The 8,468-nt window shown below is 41.8% G+C and overlaps 1 protein-coding gene across 1 annotated transcript; it reads right to left on the bottom strand.

Moving 5' to 3' along the window:
- Positions 1-4,668: 4,668 nt before the first annotated feature.
- LOC138907091 (uncharacterized) lies at positions 4,669-5,538 on the bottom strand. The gene is made up of 3 exons (XM_070197223.1): positions 5,383-5,538; positions 4,932-5,301; positions 4,669-4,832 (listed from the first exon to the last, which is right to left on the bottom strand). Exons 1-3 carry the CDS (start codon positions 5,536-5,538, stop codon positions 4,669-4,671), a joined length of 690 nt encoding a protein of 229 aa, XP_070053324.1.
- Positions 5,539-8,468: the final 2,930 nt, after the last annotated feature.

Consider the following 8,468-nt stretch of genomic DNA (forward strand, 5'->3'; position numbering starts at 1 on the left):
TAAGCTACTAGGTCTACAACTAGTAGTATATTTGCAAAAAAAAAAAAAAGAAGGAAATAGAGAATAAATAGTGTAGATACAATAATATAAGGTGACTCTGAGGCCTCTGAACGCAATAGTAGATTTTCCTTGGGTCTCCACAGTAGGATCTGTACAGCTAGCTAGTGATCGACTGACTCTGAAATATATGTATCTACACAAAAATGTGCAGAAGTGTAGTATGAGTACACCACAACGGTACCTAGTAAGTATCAAGAGTAACCTCAGTGGAGTAGTGACGAGGGACAGTCAAGACACCTACTACACTAAATAACCTGGACAAGTATATGTGTAGAACTAACAGAGTACGATATCTCTACAGAACTACGCATAACGATAACAGTAACACGGTGCTCACAATAGGAAATAGAAGCAACAATAGCAGCGGGGCACAATAAGTAATAACACACCAGAGTAAGCTGAACACAGTTTAAATCCGTGAATACAAATAAGGGAAAGACAAGTAGCAACTCGATAAGAATACCCGCTTTCGCGCGAGGTTTATCCAGTAATCCCCGCGAGGTACCAATCCTAAAAATAATCACAATTCATGAGTCCTACCTCGTGAACCCTAAACAGTTGTCATCTTGGGCCCTCATTTCAACTGGTAACTACATGGACAACGCACATACCAATAGAACCATTTTCATATAGATGGCAAGTAGATGAGGGTGTGTAGGAAGGGTCAATAACATTTGGGTCCATCTTTTTAAACCAATAGGGGTGATTAACTACGTGTATTCTTGTACAATTGTTCTATCACAGTTCAGGCCAACTAGTAAGAGTAGAGAAAATAAACGGCACGTAAGAACAATCCCAAAATTTGCACAAGTTAAAAGCTCACACAGTTTAGGCACGCCACTACACAAATATCAACAACAACAATGCCCCCAGGCCATAACAAGTCATCACAAGTCAATCCCCAACATAGCCCACCTTGTCTCGCCATGTGCGCAATAATAAAGTAAATGTCCACCTTGTCTCGCCGCACGCGCATAATAGTATGCCCACCTTGTCTCGCCACATGCACAAACCCACATATATACATAGCCCGCCTTGTTACGCCGCATATGCAAATATCAATAGTAACAGTAGTACGACAGAAACCTTATGCAAACACCCGACATAAACCTCCCAACAATATCACGTTCCAAGATCACAATATTACAATAACCCTTGGCTCAACAAATTGAGTACAACAGCGACAACCACAACAATACACGGGAATACGACAAGTAATTCAATTCAAGAGCTTTCGAACACATAGAAACGGTAGACGGACTCACAAAGAATAAATGCAATAAAGAATACTAGTTACAATAAGAATAGCTCAACAAGGGAGAAATAATATGTATCAACGGTTCCACAAAGTACAGTTCGACAACAAGGAAGATAATGTGAGTCAATAATTCCAAATAGGGATGAGGCAACTATGATAAAGGATAACTACGTCATTTAGGGTGGAGCAACCACGAAAGAGATACAACAATTTCAATTAAGGATAAGCAATTAGGAAAAGGTAGCATGGCAGTCGAAGAGGTTGCAACTTCAGTTAAGGTACACAAGAGTCAAATAGGCAATAAGAGTGGAACATGAAGCAATTAATTCCAATTAAGACATGTAGAGGTGAAACTAGTAAATGGGGATTTAACGTAACAGAACAACTTCATATCTAATGAACATAAAAGCCTAAGAACCCTAAACGGACAACTTTCCACAAATAAGCTCAAGCACGTAATCGTCACCTCGCGTACGCGGGCTTCACATGACACAATTAGCATAAAAAGACTCAAATCCTAAGGGGTAGTTTTCCCCAAAGAAGATAGACCGCTACTCCAAAATGAACTTCTCGAGTGAAATAACCTCCGGATGGCTCAAATCTAGCCAAAATAACTTCAAAGCATAGATAAGACTCATATGATTCTACTCAGGACCCCTCGACTTATATGATTCTGCTCAGGACTGCCGTATTTGAGGACGAGGAAGCGCATCTGCGCTCTCACTTTTGCGAAACAAGGCTCGCACCAGGCAGCCAGGCAAAGGACCGCACCTGCGGAACTTCACGTCGCATTTGTGACTGTGCAGAAGCGCAAATGAGGCCACAGAAGCGAGGCCCATCACATGTGTGATCTTTTAGACGCAGAAGCAGCAAGACATGGTCATTCCCCTTGTCGCAGAAGTGACTAGAATACCGCAAAAGCGGTCACGCACCTGCGGTCAAAATTTCACAGGTGCAATTGCATCAGGTTCTAACTAACCTCATTCAACATGCTCTAAGCTATCTGAATCTCGTCTGAAACTCACCCGAGCCACTTGAGACCCCGTCCAAATACACCAACCAGTCCCGTAACATAATACGAACCCACTCGAGGTCTCAAATCACAAAACACAACCTCAAAACTATGAATCGCACCATGAATCGAACTTATGAAATTTCAAATCTTCGAACTTCCAAAACTCATGCCGAAACATACCAAACCAACCCGGAATGACGTCAAATTTTGCATGCAAGTCCCAAAGGACATAACAGAGCTATTCTAACTCTCGGAATTGAAATCCAACCCCGATATCAGCAAGTCAACTCTCAATCAAACCCTTCAACATTCCAATAACTTCAACTTTCCAGTTTCTGCCGAAATGCTTCAAATTACCGTACGACCCTCCAAATCCAAATCTGGATGCACGCCTAAGTCCAAATTCACCATACAAAACTATTGCTCAAAGTTCAAACTCCGGTTAACTCTTTTCATTTAAACTTCAAAATAGAAATTATTCTTTCAATTTAACCCCGAATCATCTGAAAAACCAATCTTGACCACACACGCAAGTCATAATACACATTGCGAAACTGCTCGAGACCTTATGCCACCGAACGAGACTTAAATTCTCAAAACGACCGGTCAAGTCATTATATTCTCCCCCTTTTAAACAAATGTTCGTCCTGGAATATGCCAGGGATCGCCCAGAAGTCACCAAATCGCGGAATGTATTCATCCTGCATACACCCACGGGTGATCCCACATCACCCCAATTAACATAGGCCCGACAACACCCTCTCAACTGATATTTTGTCCCTTCCACAATACCAATAAGCCTTAGAACCAAACTCTTTACCATCCCATCATTACCAAAAACACTTGATTCCCGTATTAACACACGGTACCAACCTCAACCAGTTGCGACAACTTATGCCCATGCCCATAGGTCACAACCACGCGACGTAACACATCACACATTTAGAACCCTGTTTCAAATCTTAACAACCCTAGCCACATCAGCGACCCATAACCATGTCCAGCACCGACAATTAGACTCACATCCATTAGAACCCTGTTTCAAATCTTCACAACACTGACAATGACGTAATAAACATGAAGACCTCACAATTATTTACCCGAATCAACAAATTACATCTAATGCCACCTGGCACACACCTCGCAAGCTAAAATCCAGTAAGCACGACACAAATACAGCTAAATATGCAGGGGGGACACATAATAGAAATATCAAACAAGCCCGACAGGCACAACCCCCTATCAGTACCATTCTACGAATCAATTTAATAAGGAAGAATCAAAAGTATATGAACAAATCACAAGGATTTCATCCTGATATAACTACACTATGGCACACAGCGCGGTTCAACACCTCGAAACACATGATACCGCATGGGTCTCACCCTCAACTCAGAATCGCAAGTCAAATACACATCATACCAACTGAAACCTTCCACTAATTCAATTTTGCCGATAAAATCCAATCACATACTAAACTCTCACACCGATAAAGCATCTAAAATCACAAATCGTAACCCATCACCCAGAATTCATATCAAAACTACTGAAACTAGGAACACAGAGTCACCCTTAGTCTCATAACTCTCAATAATGAATGAACACAAACGATAGACACAGACTACCACCATAGAATCTCCCAACAGGGGTAAACACATAAGCAAAGTACTAAATCATAAAACTCACCCATAGGTGAAGCAAAAATAGGATGACTCACCTTAGTAAGCATAACCAAAATAAAATAAGAATGATGCTCCTCTATAATAAATCGAAACCATACATGCATTACTTCATCTGGTGTAACTGCCTCAGACCTACTATAGGAATCACATCAATGGGCTGGGCCTCCCCCTCTTAGGCACCCTCTACTCGCCTGACCTGTACCCCAAGCTGGCTGTGTAGGAGCACCAACAGCTGGAACCAAACTCATAGCCTGACTACCTCGCCGTGACGCATCTGTCCGGAGTCTGAGACAATCCTTCACCATGTGGCTGGTATCTTCACACTCGAAGCAACCTCTCTGCTAACGTGGCTATGGAAACTGTGCGGTACGGGTACTTTGAGACCTATGGATACCTGAAACACCAGGCGAAGCCTGAAGTGCAAAATGAATTAGCTAACCCACAAAACCTCTACCATGTCATGCCCTGCCTCCCAAATAAGGACCCGTATATCTCTCCGGTCTACGAGGCCTCTTAGCCTCCCTTACCTCTGTCTCCTGACCCCGTATGTCCTCTCTCTCCTAGTCACGCATGTCCTCTCTCTCCTAAGTCAACATCCCTTTTAATATCCTAGTGATCCCCACCACCTGCTCGTATGCGATGTCCATCTCCAACTATTGGGCCATGCTAAATCTGATACAGGGGTTGAGCCTCTCAATAAATCGACGAACACGCTCTCGAACAGTAGCAACCAAGGCTAGTTCATGCCTATCCAAATCACTGAACCGGACCGTATACTCTGACATGGTCATAGAACCCTGGCGCAACTGCTCAAACTCTGCGCGCCATGCATCTCTGAGACTTTGGGGAACATACTCCCTTAAGAACATATCCGAGAATCGAGTCCAAGTGAGTGAAGTTGCCTCGACCGGACTACCTAACTCATATGCTCGCCACCACTGATAGGCCGCTCCAATAAGCTGGAATGTAGTAAAAACAACCCCACTTGTCTCCACAATACCCATAGTGCGGAGAATGCGATGGCATTCCTCTAGAAATCCATGTGCACTCTCTGATGCCAAACAACTAAAAGTAGGAGGGTCATACTTCTTGAACCTTTCAAGTCTAAGTTGTTCTTCCTCGGATGCTGTTGCCCTAACCGCGGGCTGAACTGGGACCATAGGTTGTGTCGCCATGACACCTGGAACTTGACCAACGTGAACTCGCTGCTCTAGAGTACAGACGGAGGAAGTCTGAGTTCCTCCCCCGGTCTGTGAAGTATCTGCTGCAACAGGAATCAACCCCGCCTGAGCCGATGTACCAAACATGCTCAGGAACTATGCTAAAGTCTCATGAGGTGCGGGGGAAACAGCAGGCACCTCCGGTACCTGTCCCCCAACCAGAGCTACTGGCTGCTCCTCAACTACTGCTCTGGTAGGTGCCGTAGCTGCGACACGTGCTCCTCTTCGGCCTCTGCCTCTGCCCCTAGCGACACCTGCTATGGGGGCAGCATCATCAGTAACTACAGCTCGTGTCCTCACCATCTGTGAGAGAATAGAATGATAAAATTTCAAACACCAAGATCAATAAACTCGCACGATATGAATGAAAAAAGTGAAATTGTCCTAATAGTTCAGTAGCCTCTCGATGATGAGTACAGATGTCTCCATACTGATCCGCAAGACTCTACTATACGCGCTTATGACTAGTAGAACCTATGGCAGCTAATCTTAGGGACTAGGTAAGCCTAACATTTATTGAATTAATAGAAGTAGTCAACCATTAATGAAGAAATAAATAAGGCCAGATATATATAAATATATATATATCACTGACATTCAGTTACTCAGTACTATATAAGGCCAATCCAGCCCAAGGAACTCCATCCCAAATAGAAATAAATAAGGCAACTACATGCCTAGGGAACTCCATCCCATATATATATATATATAAATAAAATAAGGCAATTCCATGCCTAGGGAACTCCATCTCAAATATAATATCAACTACGCTCACTGTGGGGGTGCAGACTCCGAAGGGGATCTTTCAGCCCAAGCGCTATAATAAATAAATAAATAAATAAAAGCATGTTACGGCGTTCAGCCTAATCACATAAATATTGCTCAAAATCTGCAGTCTCTCGGGCTCACAATGACACAAAACTCGGCCCGACATGATGATATGATGTATTAATGAATGACAATAGAGAGTGAAATATGATATGCAAATGATGGATATGCCTAAGTACACAATTACAATTTAAACAAATAATTCAACAGCAACACAACCCTTGTGGGTCCCAAAATATAGGCGCATAGCCTAAACATGATATTTAATACCAGTCTCAGCTCAATTTCTCTAACACATGAAAGTACATGGATAATGCCAAGATTATTTGACTACACAATTCCACGGAATCAATTACGTTACAATTTCTACGATGCACGCCCACACGCCCATTACCTAGCATGTGCGTCACCTCCAAACAAATCACATAACACGTATTTTCGGGGTTTATACCCTTAGAACCAAGTTTAGAAATGTTACTTACCTCAAACCGTGTGAGTTCTTTATTCCACTATGCCCTTGCCTCATGGATTTGCCTCTGAAAGCCTCGTATCTAGTCATAATTAATTCGATACAGTCAACACGAATTAAAGGAATCAATTCCATATGAAAATACTAAATTTTCCAATTAAAATTCGAAATTCAACTCAAAAATCAACAGTAGGGCCCACGACTCAGAACCCGACAAAAGTTACAAAATATGAACGCCCATTTAACCACGAGTCCAACCATACCAAATTTACCAAATTCCGGCATCAACTCGACATCCAAATCTTAAATTCTTATTTTGAAATCCCTAGGCCTAAATTCTCGAATTACACCTCAAAAACACGTAATCTAGTCGGAATACTCAATGATAATTCAATATTATTGACTAAAAATGGTCACAAGTGACTTATCTCAAGAATTCCCGTGAAATCCCTCTGAAAAATAGCCCCAAACCGTGTGTTTGAAGTTCAAAAATGAGAAAGAATATCATAACCCCTCGTTTTAACACTGCCAATGTTTTCGCATCTGTGCTCTCGCAAATGCGAGGTCTTCGACACTTCTGCATCTCAAGGCACTTCTGCAGACTCGCTTCTGGGAAGCAGCTCAACCCCTCCCCCCCCCCCCCCCCATTTTCACTTCTGCGGTGGAACCTTTGCAGATGCGCGTTCGCTTCTGCGGTCAGCCATGCGCATCTGCGATCCCTGCCCTTGCCATGCCAGTTTTCTATTCTGCACAACCAGGCTCGCTTCTGCGAGCTTACAATTGCGAGAAAAGTTCTACAGGTGCGATTGCATCAGTGGGCAGCAAGTTCCAGCTTTGTTCTAAGTCCAAATTTTAATCCGTTAACCATCTGAAACTCACTAGAGGCCCCTGGGACCTCAACCAAATACACCAACAAGTCCTAAAACATAATACGAACTTAGTAGAAGCCTCAAATCACATCAAACAAAATTAAAACTATCAATCGCACCCCAATTCAAGCCTAATGAAACTAACGAATTCCAACTTCTACATTCGATGCTGAAACCTATCAAATCAAGTCCAATTGACCTCAAATTTTTGCACATAAGTCATAAATGACATAGCAGACCTATGAAAATTTTCATAACCGGATTCCGACCCCGATATAAAAAAGTCTACTCCCCATCAAACTTCCAAACTTTAAATTTCCTATTTTTGCCATTTCAAACCTAATTTAACTACAGACTTTCAAATAATTTTTCGGACACACTCCTAAATCCAAAATTACCATACATAGCTATTGGAATCATCAAAACTTTATTTCGGGGTCGTTTACACATAAATCAATATCCTGTCAACTGTTTCCAACTTAAGCTTTAAATATTGGAACTAATTGTTCCAATTCACTCTGAAATCTCCCCGACAAGTCACATAATTATAATTGAACACAGGATAAGCAGTAAATGGGGGAACATGGCTGTAATACTCAAAACGACCGGCCGGGTTGTTACATACATAAATGATTTTGGGGTTGAAAATATGTATACAATTACTTCGACCTCACTACACCAATGTCAATGAGATAGATCAAGAAGAAAGTAACAAAATCAGGTTCTACCTTTTTACTGCTATTTTTAATTATACTTATGAGTGAATAACTTCAGAATCATCAAGTTTATTGAAAGAATAATGACTGTTGAACTCTCGATGACCAATTTGTTTTTGCTCTTCTTATATTTGTTTCCTTCTTAGTAGGGGTGTACAAAGAAATCCGATCAACCACACCAATCCGATAATCTGAGTCAAACCGAGAAAACAACCCCGATTGTGGTTTGGTTTGATTTGGTTTGGTGTTGAAAAAAAAACTCGACCATAATTGGTTTGGTTTGGTTCTAACTAAAAAAAGTCAAACCGAAACCAAACCAACCCAACATTGCCTTTATACTATTTAAAAAAA

The sequence above is a fragment of the Nicotiana tomentosiformis genome, chromosome 1 (genome assembly GCF_000390325.3).
Source record: "Nicotiana tomentosiformis chromosome 1, ASM39032v3, whole genome shotgun sequence".
In the NCBI taxonomy this organism is placed as follows: domain Eukaryota; kingdom Viridiplantae; phylum Streptophyta; class Magnoliopsida; order Solanales; family Solanaceae; genus Nicotiana; species Nicotiana tomentosiformis.